At 37.3% G+C, this 22,967-nt stretch overlaps 1 protein-coding gene across 2 annotated transcripts; it reads right to left on the reverse strand.

The window, feature by feature from the left end:
- Positions 1-4,935: 4,935 nt before the first annotated feature.
- LOC137927639 (uncharacterized) lies at positions 4,936-22,967 on the reverse strand. 2 transcript variants are annotated; one of them, XM_068771390.1, is made up of 14 exons: positions 22,708-22,967; positions 20,933-21,092; positions 18,113-19,581; positions 17,547-17,668; positions 16,498-16,631; positions 15,889-15,996; positions 13,615-13,732; positions 11,033-11,171; positions 10,431-10,590; positions 9,876-9,975; positions 9,455-9,571; positions 8,341-8,549; positions 6,434-7,564; positions 4,936-5,136 (listed from the first exon to the last, which is right to left on the reverse strand). In XM_068771390.1, the coding sequence occupies exons 1-14, from the start codon at positions 22,884-22,886 to the stop codon at positions 5,086-5,088; spliced, it is 4,197 nt and encodes a 1,398-aa protein (XP_068627491.1). In that variant the 5' UTR covers positions 22,887-22,967; the 3' UTR covers positions 4,936-5,085. The 2 variants fall into 2 exon arrangements, with proteins under 2 accessions (XP_068627491.1, XP_068627492.1); XM_068771391.1 differs by lacking the exon at positions 4,936-5,136 and adding an exon at positions 5,163-5,472.

Raw genomic sequence — 22,967 nt, forward strand, 5'->3', positions numbered from 1 at the left:
TGTACGATGGACTCCTAAAGAAACATCTACCCAGCGAGACTAAACTCGTCGCATTCGCTGATGATCTAGCAGTCGTTATAGTAGCGAAACACGTGGAGGAAGTGAAGTGGGCATTTGAAAGATCCTTCCAAATAATCACCCTGTGGATGAGATCAGTCGGACTAGAACTGGCTGAGCAGAAGACGGAAGCAGTGCTCATTACTGGCAGGAGAGTTGCGGAGACCATCACACCCAATGTCGGCAGCTGTGAAATCGCAACTCAACCAGCTATACGGTACCTTGGAGTAATGATCGACCATAGGCTAAACTTCAAAGATCAGGCTGAGAGAGCAGCAGCGAAAGCGTCTCTGGTGACAGCTAAACTCTGCCGACTCATGCCTAATGTCGGAGGTCCCAAGCAAAACAGAAGGAAGTTATTAGCGTCAGTGACTACGTCAGTGCTTATGTACGGAGTACCCATATGGTCCGACGCACTGAGCAAACAGGAGTCCCGACGGAAAATCGCCTCTGTTTATAGAGTCAGCACTCTACGGGTAGCTAGCGCCTTTCGTACAGTATCGGAGGATGCGGCATGCGTGATAGCAGGTATGGTTCCTGTTGCGCTTCTTGCAGACGAAAGAACTGATCTGTACCGAAGCAAAAAAAGCAAATCAGACCCAACTTCAGCTGAACTTAGAATTCGGGGAAGACTGAAAAGCTTGCAACAGTGGCAATCGTCCTGGGATAAGTCGACGAAAGGAAAATGGACGCGTAAGCTAATACCAAACCTAGAGCCATGGGTGAACCGAGATCATGGAGAGTTGAACTACTACCTGACTCAGATGATATCCGGCCACGGCTGTTACCGAGCGTATCTCCATAGGTTCAAATACGAAGATTCCCCTGACTGTCCTAATTGTGTCGGAATGATTGAAGATGCAGAGCATGTCTTTTTCGTCTGCCCCCGATTTAACGAAGCCAGGGGGTCTTGGGAAGAAGGTGTAGGATGCAAAATCTATCCTGAAACTCTGATAGCTACAATGCTATTCTCGCCTTCGGCCTGGGAACTTACGAGCGCGTACTGTACGACGGTGCTAAAGGAGTTGCGAAAAATAGAGCAGGAGCGGCGGAAGTTGGCCTGAACAGCCACTTTATCAGAGAAAGCTGCAGCTAAATCCCCCCCGCGAAGTAATGCCTAACGGCTATGCCGTGGGGACCAGGGATACCGAAGAGAGAGGATTGCTTTTAGTCGGTATTGATGTCTAGATCGAGTCCGACATACGGGGCACCAACATCAGGCCCCATGATACGTAAAAGTATTTTTAAACCTCTATAAAAAAAAAACCTACACCCACCCACCCATAGGGCGCTGGAGTTTCAATACTGCCGCCTCTGCACTGGCTGGCCGTTTCTAAACGTTCAACTGGTGAAATAACGTTTATTTCGAGTTTGAAAAAAATGTCAATAAAACGTGCCCATAGGCCGCTCGCGTTTCATTACTGCCGCCCCTGTACTGTCTTGTCGCTTCTAAACTATAATCTCATGAAATAAGATATTTTTCTAATTGAAACCGAATGTAAATAAAACGCGCCTATAGGGCGCTCGCGTTTCTTTACTGCCGCCCCTGCACTGGCTGGTCGCTTCTAAACTATAATCTCATGAAATAAGATATTTTTCTAATTGAAACCGAATGTAAATAAAACGCGCCCATAGGGCGCTCGCGTTTCTTTACTGCCGCCCCTGCACTGGCTGGTCGCTTCTAAGCTATAATCTCATGAAATAAGATATTTTTCTAATTGAAACCGAATGTAAATAAAACGCGTCCATAGGGCGCTCGCGTTTAATAACTGCCGTCACTACGCTGTCTGGCCGCTCCTGAACTTTAAATACGTGAATTAGGTTTATTCGACATGAAACAAAATGTTCGCAAAAGAAACCGCCCGTAGGGCGCTCACGTTTAATAACTGCCGCCCCTGCAATAGCTGGCCGCTTCTAAACTTTAAATAACTGATTTAGGTTTATTTGAGATGAAAGAACCAACCGACCGACCGAAATAAATTTAAATCATCCTTTAGCTTTATATACTGATTTATTATTATTAATGATATTTTATTTTATTATATTATTTTATTTTATTTTGAATACTGATATAGATAAACATAGAAAACACAGAAAGACTGTTTTATAGCTAATTTAATCATACGTACCTGCCTACCGGCCTGGACAGGTGGTAGGACCAAATTATCATATGACTCTTACAACTCCAAATATTTCACACATAAAAAGACCTTTTGTTAGAAAAATATTTATATTTTTGTAAAACTAGGTCTTTTTTACTGATGTGGTGCGGCAGCCATCTTAAATTTCGGAAATTTTAAATTTTTGTTTTAGAAGTCGCTTGATGAAATGCAGAAACCCCGCCATACGTGGCGAGCCTCCACCTCGTCTCCTTTCGGTGGAGGTACGTTGCAGCATTACATACATACGTTTAATAATAATTGCGACGCAGCAGTAACTATAGCATCTTTATTAAAAACTTCCTGCAAAGCATCCGGAGGTCACGTGAGATATAACATATATTCACGAGGGCTTACAATAACGGAATCGTTATTAAACCGGTATTTATGTAAAAATACCGGTATTTCTGTAATAATCTATATCAATAAATATCTATATCAGGCACATTGATTACACAAACGAAGTTAAGTATGGCTAATGGCACCATGGAGAAACAGCGGTGTCGGCATTACAAAACGATTGTTTATGTTTTACACACACAAGTACATAAAATATGTAACACGAAAATTATTAAATCATTTATATTAGATTGTTTAATATTGCAAATCAGCTGTAGTATTTACAAGTAAAAATTAAAGGACAGATTGTTTTTAATGGATTCAGGTGTTATTTTGCGAAAGTCCATCCTAAGGAAGAAAAGGACCAATATATAGCTACCTCCGCATATGCAGTCGTAGTCGTGCAATAAAGTGCACCGCCCGCCAGCCCGCTGAAATGCCTGCTAAATGCGCATGCGGCAAACAATGCGAATTACACAACTATCAACGTTAAATCACTCAACACGTGTTTCAGCCCTCCACGGGGCATCTTCAGGAGTTATGTTACACCGATTATTGCCAAACACAGAGTAACTCTGTAATAGTGTAACAAGACTCTGTGTTTGGCACGAATCGGTGTAACATAACATGGCTATATATTGGTGCGTTTCTTACTTAGGATGGCTCCATCATACTTTAATAAACAAAACGCAAGTTATTAATATTATTTCATAAATACTTTCAATTTAATTATATTTTTTGCTTCTTTAATTATATAATGCCATACGAGCTCATTATATGTAACATAGAATTTAATATTGGATTACATATTATTATTTGTTAACAAGTCAATATAGCAACTGTAGCTCACTTAAAATATAATTAGAATTTTTTTATTAATAATACCGGATTCACGGTTTCAAATATTAAATACAAGTTTTTGGTTCGGTATTGTAAGCCCTGTCATATATATTTTGGTCACATCTTTGCAAGCTTTTAATTTAAAAAATAAACTAAAAGCTTGTAAGGAAAGTTGTCTGTAGAACTCCACGCGAATGACCTGCTCCTCTCTGATCAAGTGAAATCAATACTCCATTGCTGCTGCCCCGTGTTTTCATATCCGTTTTATTTGTATTGGAGTAAACAGATTTCTTTATAATTTTCACTTATTTATTATCTCATAACTACTAATACTAGACAACCCCGACGTGGGTAAAGTATTGAATAGAAATCTCGTGCTTTTGATACAGATATTTCGTTAACACCTTTTGGCTAAAACTAAAATATTGTGAGTAAAGTAACATTTATATCTTTTGTTGTTGAGTAAAACGGTATAAACGGCGTCGTTTTATAATGTACCATCTCTACTGGCACGCCCACTTGTTCATCCACTAAACAATGTCGGTCACTTTCGTTCAATCAATAGATGTATGTAAAAAGATATAGTGTATATCTAGTAGTGTTATATCTATAACAAAATCTCTGAAGTTTATGAATATTAAACCTTAAGGAGAGATAAATCATATTGTATTAAAAATGAGCACACGGCGCACAGGACAAATAGATGCTGTGTCGGTGAAGCCTGTGCAGATCTCTGACCTGTTCCTAGTTTGATTGTACCGTCTGCTAAGTTCACGAGCGTCAATAATACCACGCGAGGTGAGTGACTTACACCAGTACCTCGCTTTGCGTCGTTCCGTTTTGCGTTTTTTTTCGAAGTTGCGTCGCTGCTTAATTAGTACTAATTTTCACTGTGCGTCGTTAGACTTTCGAGGTTGCGTTGTTTTGGATTCGAGTATTTAATCTATTTTAGAAAAATTTCTTTTTTTTTCCAAAAGATGGCAACACTTTCGTTTCTATTTGCGCCATGCTATCAAAACTCGGGGATTCCCTTTCTAACTAAAAATCAACGCAGTTTGAATAGTTTCATTTACACTTTGTTTTGCTTATTTTAAGAGTTCAGTTTCAATTACGTAGTGTGTTGTTTTTTTTTAAAAAAAAGAGAATAATAAATTTATATAAATTTTTACGTGTTGTTTCTGGTTACAAAAAAAGTAAATATTATTCCAATTTATTTATTGGCAGAGTTATTTTATTTTTATTTTTTTAAATGTTTACTTTGGTCAATTTTCTTTTTAAAAAGTAGTATTTTCGTGACGCTATCTTCGATCTTGACATGGTTTGCTATAGAAAATCTTAATTCACTTTGCGTCGCTTCAATTTGCGTCGTGTTTTATTGGAACGTAACCAAGACGCAAAGAGGTATTAGCGTACATAAAATATATTTTCCTAAACACCAATCCATCCAATGTTTGACCCATTAACACATAATACGTGTTAATGGGTCAAACATTGGATAGGAAATGTAAATATTAATAAATAAAACACATGTGATGGGCTTTATATATATTTAATAATCATTTTATAAACTAAACTGTCGATCCCAGGTGTAGTCACTGGTACCGCCATTTGGCACGTCATGTGGAAGGTGTGCGCAGCTGAAGCAGAGCCCCTTCAAGTTCCAGCAGTTGATGTAGAGGAGTGTGCGAGTTCAGAGCTTGCCCAGCCTTGTGCTTGGCGCGCGACGGCTTCGTCTCACAGGCTGTCAATGCAAACTATCATTATTAACGTCAAGTAAATGAAATTCAGTATTACTTAAAGTTGGTTACGCAAACCTGATCTCTCACTTCAGGTCTTATCGACAAGCCTGCAGTCGCTTGACGTAACATGGAGACAGCTCTGCTTCGACATTTCTTTTCGGTGGCCACTCCTACTCCGCTATCTTGTTTAGGGACAGGGGACTTACAATTTATAATTAAATATTTCTCATCCTTCTTTTAATTTCTTTACTCTTCGGTCTTTAAAATACTTCACATGATCTACATACTCATCTATTTTTAGTTTCCTCCTTATCATCACCTTTCATCCTTCACATCACCTGTCAAATGTCACAGGTATTGGATTTCTTATCATTTATTTATCACAATTTATTTAGTGCTTAAACTATTTTCACTATCTAAATTTGTATATATTATTACAGTTGGTATCACATTTGATTTTTATTTAGTCTATTGTTTATAATTTTACTTTTTATCTTTCATTGCTTTACCATTTACTGAGTAAGTAAATAACTAATATATAGCTACTTCCGCTATGTAGCAGTAGTCGTGTACAACTACCACCGTTAAATCACTTGACACGTGTTTCACCCCTTCAGGGGGAATCCCAAGGAGTAATGTTACACCGATTAGTGCCAAACACCGAGTCAAATCGGTAGTTGTGTTTCGCATTGTTCACCGCACGCGCATTTACCAGCGGGCTGGCGGGCGGAGCACTTTATCTCACGACTACTGCTACATAGCGGAAGTAGCTATATATTAGTCCTTTTCTTACTTAGGATGGACTTCCGCAAAGTAACGCCTGAATCCATTAGATGTTTACCATTCTCTTATTTTACTATGCTCGAAATTTCTCCAGGAGGTGATGAAATACAGATTGCCGCTTGGACTTTAAGTATTTCAACTGGAGACCGCGGACTCGTAAGAGCGGCGCAGGACTTCAAACTACAAGGTGAACGAACAGATAATCTTGGTAAAATCGTCTGATAACGCTGGAGGCAAGCTGTGGCTTTATGCCCAGAAGTGGACGTCCTGTCTAAATTGATGATGAATGTTGAATGATAAATCAGACGCTGCCGATAGATGGAGCTAGTAGTTGATAGCGATACCGTTCGTCAACTAAAAAAACGCTATATTAACCAGTGAAAACATTCAGATATAGAAAGTTCACAGACCCCTCCTTTCCGTGAACTCAATTTCAACGAAGCTGTAAGAGCCGCAAGGCTAACAGCACCAACATCATACGAGACAAATTCAGATATAGAATTACAATCTACTCACTTTGTTCTCTCTGTTGTCTACTGCTTTAGGAGTGGAGAACTCGTTCTCAAGATTCTTCATCACAATGTTACGCTTTCTGGAGTATGTTTTCACTGATGTCGCGGGCGTGAAGAACTGCTCCGGAGTTGACGCGTTTGGAGTGAAGAACTCGGCCGTCGATTTAGAACTGGGCGTGGAAATGTTTGCTGGAGTGACAATGATCTTCGGTCTTGGTGTCATCGCCTCCAACGCGGGTTTCGCTGTCACCGGCACTGGTATTTTAAACTCTGTTCTCTTGTTTTCTTTAATCACTTCTTTATCATCGCCCTCGTCTAGATTTAATTTTATCACCTTCCGTTTGATTGGTAATTCTTCGCAGCGCACAACTTTATTTGTATTCTTCATTAGAACATATTTCGTTTCTGGTGTTTTAAGTATATCTTTATTCAGACTTAGTTCCAATGCTTCAAATTCTTCTTCTAGATCTACTTCTTGTTTATTTGGCACTCTCTTCAGTCTAGAAGCTGCTATGAGAAGATTGTGGAACTCATTTATGGCATACTGGTTTGTTTTTGTATCTTTAATTATTTCATTTAGTCTTTCAAACTTTTCATTTAACATTTCATAGTTGCCTAGTGTAAGTTGTAAATATCCTGATTCGATTAGCATTTCAAATTCAATGTTTCTCACTTCATTAATATATTCATGTTTGACTATATCAATTATATATTCATGGAAATGTTCAGAGTTTGTTTGCAGGTTAACTTTAGTTTCGCATAATTTCATAGCACTGAAGGCTCCTTCGAAGTAGTTCTTGGCGATAGTGTGCTCTCCACTTCGATAGTACATCGAGGCCTCTAAGGCGCAGGTCTGCAATGCCAATATCCAGCTGTACGGCGTATCACATGCGTAGCATTGGCATTTATCTTGATGCGTCAGAAATTCCGGCATTTTAAAAGCCGGTATTGTTATACAAGGCAGCGACGGACTCGTCTGTGTCTTTTTAAACACATCACTGTCAAGTATTGTTTCTATTTGCGTTTGCTTCGGTGTGAACGGTTCCATTTCAGTTCCTTCGCTCTGGCAGTAAGGTTGAATTTCGTTTGTCGGCTGCAACCCCAGTATGTGTTTCAAGCGGTTGTCGATTTTCACCTGAGAATTAAACATCAGATTGAGCTGCATAAATTGACATCACCTTAAAGCTACGAGGGTTAAAAACACACCATGATAGACAACAGACTCAGATGGTGCACCACGAAATATTGGATGGCATCTAGAAACTTTTATGCATTTAACACGACAAACAAATTCGGACCTTACTAATACAGAATTAAGATCGATTGTCACTTGGCTTACAGATACGTTCGACAAGTTTCTATATATACCGTTTGCTGATTCGGCAATTCATAAAATAATTTGAACCTTTTAGAACTTGATTGGTTCAATATAAAAGCGCGATAGGAAGTGAACATATAAACAGAGGTTCAACCAACAATAAGAGGAAAGACTTCTGCGGTAAATATACAGTTTGACCACCCTGAAAGCCTCTTCTATCCGACACCCTGTACCAGTATTTTACAACCTTTTATATGCCATGTCCCATATAGACTTTCCAAAATTCTTGTCAAGTCCATTTTCAAATTGTTCCCCCCACTAACAATCAAATTGCTTAACTGTGGGACGTGGGCCCCACGTTGGGATACGCAGACATACACAGTATGCACTATAATCACTAAAAATTTTACACAAAAACTTATGGACATTGCACGAGTGTGTAAGACAATACTGTACCACCCACAAAAGTGATACATATATAGCATATGTAGATATATGTTTATAAGTAATTATATAGTTCAGCTGCCTATGAATAAAGTCCACCATTATGCAATTTGTAAAAAGTGTAAAATAAATATATAGTTGATGGTGACCTGTGCGTCCTCGTGATTTGTGTCGGTGATGCCGGCGTGCAGGGTGGCTGCGCTCAGGGCTCCGGCGACCTGCAGCGAAGTCCCCGCGGAGCTGCGGGCGCGCCGCCACAGCCGCAGCGAGCGCGACAGGCCCACGGCGAGCTCAGCGCCGGCGCACAGTGCGCCGTGCACCACCAGCGCCCGGCGGCGCCGCGGGCACCACCGCGCCTCTGTACTTACATTCAGTGTGATTGATTAAACACCAATACCTCGCTTTGCGTCGTTTCGTTTTGCGTTTTTTTCGAAGTTGCGTCGCTGCTTAATTAGCACTAATTTTCACTGTGCGTCGTTAGATTTTCGAGGTTGCGTTGTTTTGGGCTCGAGTCTTTAATTTTTTTTTAGAAATCTTTTTTTTTTCAAAAAGATGGCAACACTTTTGTTTCTAATTGCGCCGTGCCATTAAAACTCGGGGATTCCCTTTCTAACTTAAAATCAACGCAATTTGAATACAGTTTTATTATTAGTTTGTTTTGCTAATTTTGGAGTTCAGTTTTAATTACGTAGTGTATTGTAATGTAGTGTGTTGTGCTTTTTAAAGAAAATAATAAATTTAAAAGTTTTAAAAGAAAATAATAAATTAATTTAAATTTTCACGTATTGTTTCTGGTTACAAAAAATGTAAATATTATTCCGATTTATTTATTGGCAGAGTTATATTATTTTTGTTTTATAAATGTTTACTTTGTTCAAATTTCTTTTCATAAAGTAGTATTTTCGTGACTGGAACCTATCTTCGATGTTTACATGGTTTGCTATAGAAAATCTTAATTCACTTTGCGGTGTTTCAATTTGCGTCGTGTTTTTTTTGGACGTAACCACGACGCAAAGTGACCTTGATTATATCGTCGGTCTACCTGGGGGGGGGGGGTCTACCCACGCACGTCAGTAAAAATAGAATTAGAACCTGCCCCAGCATTTATCAACTGTCTGTTTGATCATTTCATTAATATGACTTCCGCTGCTCGACATACGCCACCCCCACAGATTCAATAGCAACATGTAACCAACATCTCCCGACCCTCCGCCTTTCGGAGCACCACGTATAAATTCTAATATAAAAGATGTTACGACGTACCATTATTGGTCACGGCGACGTAGTGCCTCTGCACCGCGTTGACACGGGACAGAGTGTTGGGGCGAAGCCCTACCCGCAGCGCCTCCGTCTCCAGCAACCGACCCACCGCCAGATCCACTGCAACACTTGTACTATCACTATTCAATGTCACTACAGGGTGATTAATTATAGGTAGAATACACGCCCACTGCAAGGCATACGCCACCCCTAAACATCTCCACGATGATCGGTCTTGTACTGCCCGCACCCAGTGATTCATAACCTTCATTATGTCTTAGGGTTACCTCGCCGGGGAGCCCGCCCCGCGTCGCCTCTACCAGCTCGTGATCGTCACTCGAAAACCTTTCAACACCAGCAGCTGTGGTATTCCAAGGTAGACGACGTTCCATTCCGCTAACCTGTAAGAGAAAAAAGGACTCACGCGAGGGAGTTTCTTCACCAGAAGCTGCCAGCAGACGCGCCTGCGCCCACCGCAGCAGCCGCGCCGCCGTCGCCGTCGACCCACACCTTTCATAGTGCATCTAAAACATAATTATATGATCTTTATATCTACCTTTATAAATAAATTGCAAAATACAGGTAAAAAATAAAAATATATGAATGCTAAAGAATTTTGTACGGAAGGCGAATGAAGAGAGGCAACGTATAAAAGGTAACAAGATATGAAAATGAATGAAAGAGATTGAGAAAGACAATAGAAGAATGAATGAAAGACTAAGAACAATAATAGAGTAGAATGGAAATAACAAAATTTAAAAAATGGAAGGAAAAAAATTGTTATAAATTATGTTAGGAACATGGCCATTTAAAAAATATGCCCAACAGTGATATCAGTGAGTGAATTTTAATACACCAATATTTCTCAACCTCTTGATTAATAATGTTTACCAATCATCCTGTATATAATTTTTTTATCAACGAACATTGTGGTGACGTTGATTTATGGAAGCCCTATATGTAGAAGTATGCAACTCACGGCCAGGTCACAAGCGAACACCAGCGCCGTCTCCAGGCCGCGACCACTGCGCACCAGCTCGGTCCAGCGAGAAATTGCCGACGCCGCGATGTGCTCCAGCTGGTCCTCGCACCTCCCTGCTCTCTGCAGCAGCACCCCCGCACTCCGCAGGTACGCCTCCCTGTTAAGATCATTTGCGACTTAAGCTAGAACCACGGATTTCGAGGGTTCACGAGGAACTATCTCTGAAGATCCCTTATTATTAAAGCACACATATACATCACAATAATTCTCACAACATAATCGACATAGCCCAGCATAGTGGCAAAAAAGAAAGTCCACTTGAACCTGAGGCCTGGGACCTGGTTCTGGAGTGGAGACCAAGTTTCTGCAGGCGCAGCGGAGGACCTCCACCCATCTCGTTAAGGTCGTCGGGAGACGTAGGATGAAGGCAGCTTGTAACTGTCCCTTTAGTAAATCTTGGCTGAAGGCCTTTGTCCAGAAGTGGATGTTCTACTGCTAAACTGATGATGACTTCTTTCAACCATGTTTACCTGTACATGTAGAACTGGAATGATCTTGACATCGATAGTTTTCAATCAATGCAAATTTTGGTTACTCACGTGTCGTCGAGACGCTGAGCAAGCTTGCAGCAGACATGTGACAGCTGTAAGGCCTGGACACATCGTTTCATATTCAGCAATTGCTGCACAAACACCTCGGCAAGCTGCAGACTGTGTTTCAGTAACGGAGACACTGCAACTGTAATAATCGATGATCAGGACCCTTTCTAACTACTCCTAAATTCATTACCTGATGCTATACCAATGGAGACAATATATCTGGTCGAGAGGAACCAGATTCTCATACCAAGTAATAGAGTTAAAAGTTGTAAGGATTCAATAACTGGTGTTCAATAATAAGGTTGTCTGCTGATAGGGTGGGAAAGGTTCTCAAATGTGACCAGGAGTACGGCAGAAGCTACTTAACTTCCCAATATACTTACGACGTAGTAGCAGAAAGTCTAAATGCAACTAACGCAAGATTGGTCACCGTTCAGATATTTGGTGTGGTGTCCTATGCCTTGCAGTGACGTGATGATGGAACAATGTAAAAATATTTTTTAGTACAAGAGCTAATGATTAATAATTTTATGAGGGTTTTCAACATGTACACCAATACTTCGCTTTGCGTCGTTTCGTTTTGCGTTTTTTTTCGAAGTTGCGTCGCTGCTTAATTAGTATTAATTTTCACTGTGCGTCGTTAGATTTTAGTGGTTGCGTTGTTTTGGGTTCTAATCTTTAATTTTTTTTAAAAAAAATTCTTTTTTTTCTAAAAGATGGCAACACTTTTTTTCTTTTTTTTCTAATTGCGCCATGCCATCAAAACTCGGGAATTACGTTTCAAACTAAAAATCAACGCAATTTGAATACAGTTTTATTTTCACTTTGTTTTGCTAATTTTAAGAGTTCAGTTTCAATTACGTAGTGTGTTGTACTTTTTTGTAAAGAGAATAGTAGTAGAATTTATATAAATTTTTACGTGAATTTTTTAAAAAAGTAGTATTTTATTTTTGTGACCCTGGAACGTATCTTCGATCTTTACATGGTTTGCTATAGAAAATCTTAACCCTTTCACGACCACGGGGACACCGGTGTCCCAAGCAAAAATCATGGATTAATTAAATATTTACGTAACCATTGTAAATTATTTTTTTGTTTTAATATTTCGGAAAGTACCTTTTTATTATTTTTTACTGGCAATATAGGATAACTAACACCGTTTATTGTTTATCGTCATTGGAACGTTGAGTTCTTATGGCGCGAATGATCTGCTGTTTGGAATAAATAATAGATATTGTAAAAGTGCTTTTCAAGTTTTTACAGTGTCAAATTATCATTACCTGTTAAGTAAATTGTTATTCTAAATATTCAGAAGTAATGTATTTATGTTGTATTCTGTGATAAATCGTTATAAAGATTATGGGACACGGATGTCCCTGTCGGCGTAAAGGGATACTTTTTATACGGAATTTCTTAACTTTTGACCTGGTGATATACCAAAATGCTATCATTTTCTTATTCATATTTTTCTCAGAATATGTTTCGTAAGGGACGTGGAGTTTTTGAACTTCGAAAAAATAAAATTCTTCAAATGTTTGTGGGCGACAATAGCGATGAGGAAGATGACTTAGTGCTTGATGACGAAGACCAAAGACTTCTAGTACAGGATGATGACCAAGGGGTATTTGATGTCGAGGTTGAAGAGACGACGACTCTTCAACGGCAAGAATCACCTGAACCTTCAACGTCTCAAAAAATCAATCCATCTAATCATTAACCAATCCATCAACAACAGGAATTGTTTCGCCGAGTACCACAAATAACTTGCCCTATTATATTTATATTATTCATAAAAAAGTAAAAAAAAGTACACTAAGTAACAAATGTACATTATTTACAGCAAAACAGACTTACCAACAAGTGAACCAAAATTTAGAGTTTAAGTAGAAAGTAACCCTTAGCGACCATAGGGACATATTTGTCCCATAAATTTCCAAGAAAAATGTAAAACTTTTTTGAATTTTTAGTATAAATTATGTTTTTAGGATGCCTATTAATTCATTACATCTAGCTAAATTAATTAAATAAGGTACCGTAACCTTATGGTCCTGAAAGGGTTAATTCACTTTGCGGTGTGTTTTATTGGAACCTAACCGCGACGCAAAGAGAGGTATTGGTGTACTCCCGACACAGAACCGATGCCACTAGATCGACACTGACCTTGTCTACATCATGAAAAGAACGAAAGAAGAGTACAAACAGATAGCAACTACAATCATGTTGAACTCCTCTAGAAGGCAACCAAACAAGTTATGTCCGTTCTAAGGTTGGTTTCTTTCAGTTCTCACTTTCAGGATACTGTATCCTTATTACGAAGTATTTCATTCCACTTTATTTTTACTTAATAATCCTTTACACTGTAAAAGGATTTTTTTTGTGAAAGACAAAAGGTAATTAGGGATTCTTCTGCAGATCTCCTCATGATCCTATCTCGCAGCTAAACACCTACCATAACCCATTGCTCCATGCATAACCTTCAGCTTTCTTATGAGGTCCATCATAAGTGACAGCATATCGGATTCAAAATATAGTACGGCTGTGTTTCTTACGGTTGTAATGTTTTAAGGAAATGTTAATCTAACCCGTATCCAAGTCAGGCAGAACTTCTGTCAAAATCTTCACAGCCTGGAGAGCGCATCGCAGGGCACGATGCTCCTGGGGCAAGGTCCTAGTCACCGTCATCAGGTCAGGATCTGTGATCTGGAAAAAGATTAATTTAATAAATAAAAATATATTAAATATGGAATTAATGCTTCATTATAATACAATCTTACAGTTGCTCTCAACGAGAGACGGGGAACTCTATACTCAAGATTTATTTATAACATTGAATCAGCAATGAGGTTATATAATATATATAATAAAAATAGCTAACGTGATTGGTCATGTGACTTTGAGTGGTAATGAGGGAGGTGTTGGCATATAAATAACAAAGCGGCGACGGACTGAGCTCACTCTGTGTTTGGCACTAATCGGTGTAACGTTACTCCTGAGGATACCCCGTGGAGAGGTGAAACACGTGTTGAGTGATTTAACGGTGGTAGTTGTGCACGACTACTGCTACATAGCGGAAGTAGCTATATATTAGTCATTTACTTACTCAGTAAATGGTAAAACAGTGAAAAATAAAAAGTAAAATTATAAACAAAAGAATAAATAAAAATCAAATGTGATACCAACTGTAATAATATATACAAATTTAGATAGTGAAAATAGTTTAAGCACTAAATAAATTGTGATAAATAAATGATAAGAAACCCAATACCTGTGATGTTTGACAGGTGATGTGAAGGATGAAAGGTGATGAAAAGGAGCAAACTGAAAATAGTTGAGTATGTAAGATCACGTGTCATGTGTTTTAAAGACCGAAGAATAAAGAAATTAAAAGAAGGATGAGAAATATTTAATTATAAATTGTAAGTCCCTTGTTCCTAAACAAGATAGCGGAGGAGTGAAACACGTGTTGAGTGAATTAACAGTGGTAGTTGTGTTTCGCATTGCTTAGCGGGCTGGCGGGCGGTGAACATTGCAAGACCACTGCTACATAGCGGAAGTAGCTATATATTAGTCCTTTTCTTACTTAGAATGGACTTCCGCAAAATAATGCCTGAATCCATTAGATAATAAGGATATAAATAAACGAAAGCTCAGTGGATTGGCAACATGTGGCCATGAATGGCCGCTTGGTTCCTAAGATACAGTGGAGACCAAGCACCCACAATGCAGACATATGACCTTGTTAAAGTCAGCAAAGGACATTGGATGCAAACTGCTTCAAACCAGCTAATTGGAAATCCATGGGAAAAACTTAGCTGAAATGTTGACGGTTATGAAACTAGTTTGGACTTGGAATTATCGTAGTAACAATTAAATCATTTAACAATTATAGGAAGTTAATTCCTCTGAGTCAGTGCAAGTGACGTTGTCTATGTAACATACACCTGTTTAGGTGTTACATACAGTCCTCTGTGCAGGGCGTTCTTCGAGGAAGGCGAGAATGCTGAACACACTACACGAATACCTCGCTTTGCGTCGTTTCGTTTTGGGTTTGTTTCGAAGTTGCGTCGCTGCTTAATTAGTACTAATTTTCACTGCGCGTCGTTAGATTTTCGTGGTTGCGTTGTTTTTGGGTTCGGATCTTAATTTTTTGTATTTTTCTTTTTTTCTAGAAGGTGGCAACACTAGTTTCTGATTGCGCCATGCTATCATAATTCGGGGATTCTCTTTCTGACTAAGAAATCAACGCAATTTGAATAGTCTTCTTTTTGACTTTGTTTTGCTAATTTTAAGAGTTCAGTTTCAATTACGTAGTGTGTTGTAATGTAGTGTGTTGTGCTTTTTCAATAAATTTTTACGAGTTGTTTCTGGTTACAAAAAGGGTAAATATTATTACAATTTATTTATTGAGTTATATTATTTTTGTTTTTTAAATGTTTCTTTTGTTCAATTTTCTTTAAAAAAGGTAGTATTTTCGTGACCCTAAAACCTATCTTCGATCTTTACATAGTTTGCTATAGAAAATCTTAATTCACTTTGCGTCGTGTATTTTTGGAACGTAACCACGACACAAAGTGAGGTATTGGTGTACATAAGTATATGAAGGTAGCACTATACAGGACTACCCATTTCATATCACCGACTTCAAAGGTTTGCTGGGACTCCTCGAGGAGTCCGTTTGAGTAAGGCTAAACTTTACTTATCGATAACATCACCTTATCTTAACCACCATGCATTAAAGTTACTGTTAGTTTTACTTGTTAAATAGTTATTATATATTTTTTAGTCAACACATTCTCGTATGCAATTAATAATTGAACTTAATGCACTAACATTAGAAGTAATAAATGTTAACTTACTGGATTTTCAGGTTTCCAGCCATACTTCTGCATGGCATCCGCAATGTCATACTCCGTTTGAAGGAACAGCAGACTGGCTTGCACTATTCTTATCTCCGGGTTACTTGGCTGCAAATAAACGGAAATGTTATCTTGAGGTACAGAACCTTATCACATTGCAATGGATAAAAGGTCACAATGGCTCCATCTGAGGATAATGAGAACTACCTTCAGCGTACACCATCATAATGCCATTGTCTTAGTAGACGTGGGTTATAATCATTATGGACAGCGGAGAGCGCCCACATGTTCCTTTACTCTCCAAGCGGAAAACGCATTGTGCCGAATTGATGGTAAATGGCGACTGCCAAGGAGACGGGATTGGGCAGCAATCACTGGGGGCTCTTAGTCTTAGTCCAGCTAATGACCCCTGGAGTCTTCAGGTTCTGGAGGGAAGACGCGTCCTTGCAAGTGCTGCTTAGGATATCTAAACACGTGCAAGACGTCGGATGCAAGCCACTTCCACTCGGGTCAGTTAGAAATCTATGGGAGGGGTCATGTCCAGTAGTTGTCCACAACTGTGTTCAACGGTTGAAATAATGAGAATAATGTCAATCTAATGTCACTCACAGGTTCTTCATCAAGTTTCTGCAAGACCTCGGTGAGAACAGCCTTATAATGTCCACAGTGGATACTCCTGACTGCAGCTGAGGTCTGAAGCATTACTTCAAACATGCTCCGTAACACTGTTTCTTCTTTTTCCACTGTAACATACAAGATGATTAGTTATTAATGTAAAAGCTTATAATATAAATATAGGCTTTACATCCCAGTAGGCTTGCATTATAAAAGTTACCTGTAGCATTTAATACTGTAAAAAAAAAAACATTTCTCTAATTTGAAAATGACTGTTCGGGTAATAAATTTTGAGAAATGCTGGAATCGATCTGAACAGAGACAAATATATAGTTTTCAACAACAAATATATAATTTGTTATAGATGTAAATGCTTTATAGGTAAATGTATATTATTGTATGGTACACCTTATACAAAAAACAATGATTTTAGAAGTAATGAACAACATTATTGCAATTTAGTAAGAAAAATCGTTTTCGAAGTTCATATTACTATTTATTGAAATTAATTATTGGCTTTCAGTCACAGGAGCTATAGTAAAGGCTTTGATCAAGTTTTCAGATCTATAGACGAATGAAATTAACCGACATAGCATGGATTGGCGAATCAAGTGGCAGTGTTTGTCTCGTTGATCTAATTTTTGGGACATTTTACAATAATTTTTTCATTTACTTTTTCATTTTCACCCTCTCCCTCTAGTCTTTCACATCATCTATTTTCATTCTTTTATCATTCACACTATCTATCATTCTCACAGCGTTCATATACTCATTCCCTTGTTCTTCACATTTGAAAAAATAATACATTTCAAGTTTACTATATTTTAAATTTATTGCTATTATTTCGTATCATTTTATACATCACGGGACAGGCAGTTTACACCTCCACCCACAAAATCGATAGACAACCTTGTCAAGGGTATCGGAAAGTGTTAGATGTAGACCGCTTTTAACTGATCATAGAGAAAATCAATGGGGTGGACTATGTCCAGTGGGCATCCTTCATTTCAAATAAATACGATGTTAGTAAATATTTTTGCTACCTGACATCCACGATTCGTAGTCTCCTTTCAGCAACTGGTTCAGAGAGATCCAGACCCCAGCTATCGGAACAACTGAAGGCCAGAGCTTCGCGTACTTAGAAAACTCATGTTTCAGTAGTGAACTGGAAACAATAATAAAATTATTTTTTTATTTTTAAGTTCTTTCATATTAAACCTAAACTGACCAGACGTCAGCTAGCCACTCTAACATTAAAATTCTCCAATGATTTAAAAACAACGCCCTGAAAACGCTGTCACTCAATGGTTTATAAAAAATACATAAATTTACAAATATTTGGAAATGTCGACAGTATACAAACTAATTGAAAAGTCCTGTGAGGGCTTTAAACATTCCATGTCAAGAGAACTTCTTGGCATGGTATTTGATGAACACAAATAAAAGTGTAATCCGTTTAAAAACATGAAGAATTGGTTCAGTCTGAACTGAACCTAAATTGTTGAATGAAATGTCACAATATGAGCGAAAGGCTGATCGTAAACAAAAAAAAATTAGTAAATTCTCCAAAAGTTATTAACAATAATATATGAAAAATTAAAATTCTTACCAAAAGCTCAGAGTAGAAAAGTATGGCTTCAAATTTCCATATACATTGCTCTCTGCTAACATCTTGCATGTAGTTAATACACTCATAAGCTGCAAGCTATTCTGTTCATCTCTATTTTTACTTTTTTCTTCCTTTAGCTTTTTTGCTTTTATTTCCATAACCAGACTCATTTGCTTGTCTGTACTCATACCATCTTCTCCGGAGAAAACCAGACTTAAATATGCACTGTTGACTGCTTCACTGTACAACTTACAATCCAATTCGATTATTCCTTTATTGTATAAAGCTCGTGCAATGTTTTTGAATTCTGCGTCATTCTTCATGTTTGCTATTTCATTCTTGATATATATACTAAATAGTTTAATTGAATATTTATAACATTTGGCTTTGTTTAAAGCTATCGCTGTGTTAGGTATGTCCGTTTGTAACTTTTGGAGGCATCTTCCGCTGTTATAACATCCGAGTTTGCGTAATTCTGTCAAAATTTTATATTGCATCTCGACTATTGCAAAAAAAGATGGAAGTGTCTGCAATATATCCATTTCTTGATTTACAGATGTTATTATCACTTGTTTAGTTACGAATGTTAGACGTAAACCGTCATGCAAGCTCGTGTTCACTTTGCAATTGTTACATTTTGTCACCGGCTCAGTTTTGTTCAGTTTTTTTATAATAAACAATATAATTTTAAAACAGTGATTCTGTACTGTTGCATCAAAACTATCTTTCCAATTAATAATCGAAGAATTAGATATATTATATTCTATATACAGTCTTAATAATTGAGCTATATATGGATATGAGAGGTACATCGGTTTTAAATATCCAAGCTCCTCCGCTGCCTCGCATGATGATTGGAGACCTTGTAATATCGTCTCCAAATACCCCGAGGTCACTTTATTTTTGAACACACAACTGAAGCAATTCGAATAAACAGTTTGAAAGCAATGGAATATACCTGTATTATGTCCCAAGACAGATACCATAAATCTAACAATATAGTCAACATTGCAATCTTCAAAATTAACTTTAGAGTTATTTTCTATTATAACATATAAGCATTCGTTAAACTTCATGTACAAATCCAATGCATCTTTGTCGCTGATATTTTTGAACATTTTCAAATTATCCTTCTTAGAGATATGTTCAAAAATGTTTAAATATACTCCGTTCAAATCTCTTGTACATGTAACACTAAATAATATATGTAATTTTTTAATAATAAACGATAATATATTGTTACAAAACTGTACGGGATCATATATAGTAGTTACAGTTAAAATATCTTCCGTTAACTTTGGTAACAATTTAGCAAAAACGAGTCTAGACTTCATTTTCTCTATATAAGCAAACCTATCCCCTAATATATTCCAGTAGGTTTTGTAATACTCCCCCAGTAAATTATCTTTGGTTACTTCAAATGGCATATAAGAGAGTTTTAGAATTAACTCGGGTGGTAATGGAGAGTTCTGGAAAAAAAAATGGCTTATGTTTTAGTTCTTTAAATAGAAGCTTCCCTAACATATTTTTAACACAGCTTCTTAATCATTTGTTCATATTGTTACACATTTAAGATCCATAACAATGACCAATTATGGATGACATCTACAATGGCATCCCTAAGATTACATAGTGAACACCACAGACCGTGATGGCCTAGGGTACTGAAACATGATCTCACTTCTGGCCTCATTGGTAAGCTCTGTTTCTAGTAGCGCATGGGGAGGGCTATTCTTGTGATTTCTGTATGAGATTGCCGCTGGAACCTTAAAGTTTTGGATTGAAGACCACGCACAAGCATAGGGATGGACATTTACCCACAAGAAGGACAGTTGACTTTGTTGTTTGTTAATGCTGGATTCAGAATGTCTCTTACCAGTCTTTTTCTACAGGAGAAGTCTATATCCAACGGTAGGTAGAAAGATCTATTTTATAGGAACTAGAATCTATTTAAGCTATATAGCTAAGAGCATCCTTAAACATTCCAAATGCACCCTGGTCTGATAAAAGATCACATTTCTGGTAGTCGTTTTCATAAATATCCTTAATACACTAGTCTGAGTAATTCATTCCCATGCTTTATTCTTACTTTTCAGCCAGCTTTATCACATAAAAAATGTTAGTTACATGACGATTCAGAAACATTACATGGAAGTGTAATACATAACATTCTAATATCCTAAGCAATTGGATACATAACATTCTAATATCCTAAGCAATTTTTTTATTGCAGTTCATATCTTTTCACACAAGCATGCAATTCACCATTTTATAAAAAACAGGGTGATTGTGAAAATTAATAAGGAGTGTATGCATATTTTAAAGTTTGTAAATTAACTTATTATTTATTTTTTGTATTATAATGCAACAGGTCAATATCTTCTGTTAGTACTTAATCTACTGACAGATAGTAAACAATAATAATAAATAGCTACTTCCGCTATACAGCAGTAGGGCCCCTCCATGGAGCATCCACAGGAGATATTACATAGACCAGTGCCAAACACTCGGTGTTGTGAAACATGTGTAGAGTGAATTAACGGCGGTAGTTGTGTTCCGCATTGTTTGTGGCCTGCGCATTTATCTGCAGGCTGGCAGGTGGTGAACATTGCACGACTATTGCTACATAGCGGAAGTAGCTAAATATTAGTCCCTTTCTTTGTTAAGATGAACTTCGGCAAGATAACACTTTAATATCTAAATAACTCATTTTTATGTAAGTAGTAATCTGAATTTTTAAAATAATATTTCTCATAATTTTTAGACATGCATTCACCATTTTGAAGCTTTTGGACATTCTTTACAGTAAAATAGACTCACCGATCTAACAATATATCTATGTATGTGAAACACACATGCCAATGTTTGCACTTGCTCCGGTTTGTTCAACCCTCGCGTCAATCTGACGCAGTCTACTGCCAGCTCCAGTAGAACCTTGTTGTCTATCTTCTTGCACCATGTTGGCACTTTCTCCAAGTTCCTAATACAGTTTTATAATAAATGAAATTTTATATGAATATATTTTATAGTAACCAACAGTCTTCGTCACAAATATATTCTAAGTCTGATCACCCTGAAAGGTACATGTTAAAAGTTTCTGGAGAACATGGTGACTGCTATTTGTATTGTTTCACAAGATGTTGATGCTTACAGCTACTTTGGACATGAGTTCATGGAACAGAAGGGCCAATGAACTATACTAAACTAACTAAGGCATAACATTACAGATCCTACATTTGATGCTCCTACAAAGTGTGGGCAAAGCTGACCTTACCATATCTCTGGCAGTATGGACTACTCAACAATCTAAGGAAGAATGCTGATCCTACCTTGAATCACCAACACTGTTCACGGAGACAGGAGCATGCAGTGAAACATTATCTCTTACTTCAGACCTCATTGACGAAGCCTTAATGAGAGATAGATGCTAGTCTCAGAATTTCTCCACTCATATTGAATCCGTAATGAGTAGAACTATAGAAAAACTAGTAAAAAAAAAATTGTTTTGCAAAAGGAAGCAATGTGTGGTCAATGTGCTGAATAGATTTAATGGATGTGTAAGATTGATATACTGCCTGTGTGCAAATAAAGGCTTAATAATAGTTTTTGGTAGCTTATATATATATATATATTAGCAGCTCAATGCATACTTAATACTCAACTAAAAGTTATACTACTGTGATCAAAACCTATTTCCAATGAAAATTAAAAGATTTGGTGCTTGACAATTATGCCTTGATAATTAAAAAACTCACTGATAGTGTAGGAATATCATTTGTCTCGACTCAAACAATATTAAAGTAAGTTTTGTGTCACAAATGCATCAAATCTCAATTCCTCAATGTCATACTGCATTGGTTCTTCACAACTTTTTTTTCAAAATCTTGACTCATGTTATTCGGCAACCACTGTATTTGCCTGATTTGGCTTTATACAATTTTTTGCTATCCAGCAAACTTAAATTGCCAAAGTGGTGTCACCAACATATTTGAGGAGATAATAACAGAATCAATCTTCAAGTATATACTGGAATGACTATACCAACTGTATCAATAACTTTGAAGGGGTGAAATTGATTCAGATGAATAAATAAATGATTAACATTTTATAAACAAATTCATTTAACTTTTTGATCACATTTTTGTATATAATATATTTTTCTATAAGAAATTTGTGTACTCTTACTATAGGATTCCATATAATGTTCAGTAATCTCTTATTGATAGATAAAAGAAATGAAACAACTGCTTGTGTGCTACACTATCAATGGATTCATGAAAGATAGCATAACTTGGAAATGATGTAATCACCACCAGGCAATTGTAATAAATCTACAAATAAAAAAGTAATTTTTTAAAATTCTTTAAAACTGAAATTATTCCGATGATTCGCCTGTTCTTTTCAGGTCTAGAGCATTATTTTAACAACAGGTTGTCGAATCAACTTTACGTCAATAAGAGATGTAAACCATTTTGTGTTGAATCATGAATTTTCAAATGTGAATTAAAGGCGTAATTAAAGTTTTTCCCCAAAAGTAGATAGATGGGTATGCATTAATGGTCTTGTAACAAAATGTTTAAAGTGCGAATACGAACCTGCACAATATACAGAGAACATTAAGGGCGAATGTCCCTTTTGCTTTCTCATTCAAAGCCGACAAAATACTTTGGCATTCTTCCTTAACTTTGTGTAAGTCATTCAAGTCCTTCACTGAGCCGTCAGCCTTTAATCTCACCGCGAAGGTATTAGCTTGAACTAATTTATCAGTTGTCATTGTTATATGAGCACAATTATGTCCGATTTTATAATAAAATACTTAAAAATAAAAAACGCTTTTGAACCTTTAATCCGTAAG

The sequence above is a fragment of the Battus philenor genome, unplaced genomic scaffold (genome assembly GCF_028537555.1).
Source record: "Battus philenor isolate CCGP_79_NKW_IND1 unplaced genomic scaffold, ilBatPhil1.0.hap1 SCAF_35, whole genome shotgun sequence".
In the NCBI taxonomy this organism is placed as follows: domain Eukaryota; kingdom Metazoa; phylum Arthropoda; class Insecta; order Lepidoptera; family Papilionidae; genus Battus; species Battus philenor.

Bases quoted from the DNA above. Each gene is read 5' to 3' on its own strand.
- LOC137927639 (XM_068771390.1), bottom strand. From the start codon at position 22,886: ATGACAACTGATAAATTAGTTCAAGCTAATACCTTCGCGGTGAGATTA. The intron at 11,172-13,614 runs GTTAGATTAACA...CGATTATTACAG, and splicing joins TCTGCCTGACTTGGATACGG to TTGCAGTGTCTCCGTTACTG. The intron at 9,976-10,430 runs GTGAGTTGCATA...ATTATGTTTTAG, and splicing joins TGTTCGCTTGTGACCTGGCC to ATGCACTATGAAAGGTGTGG.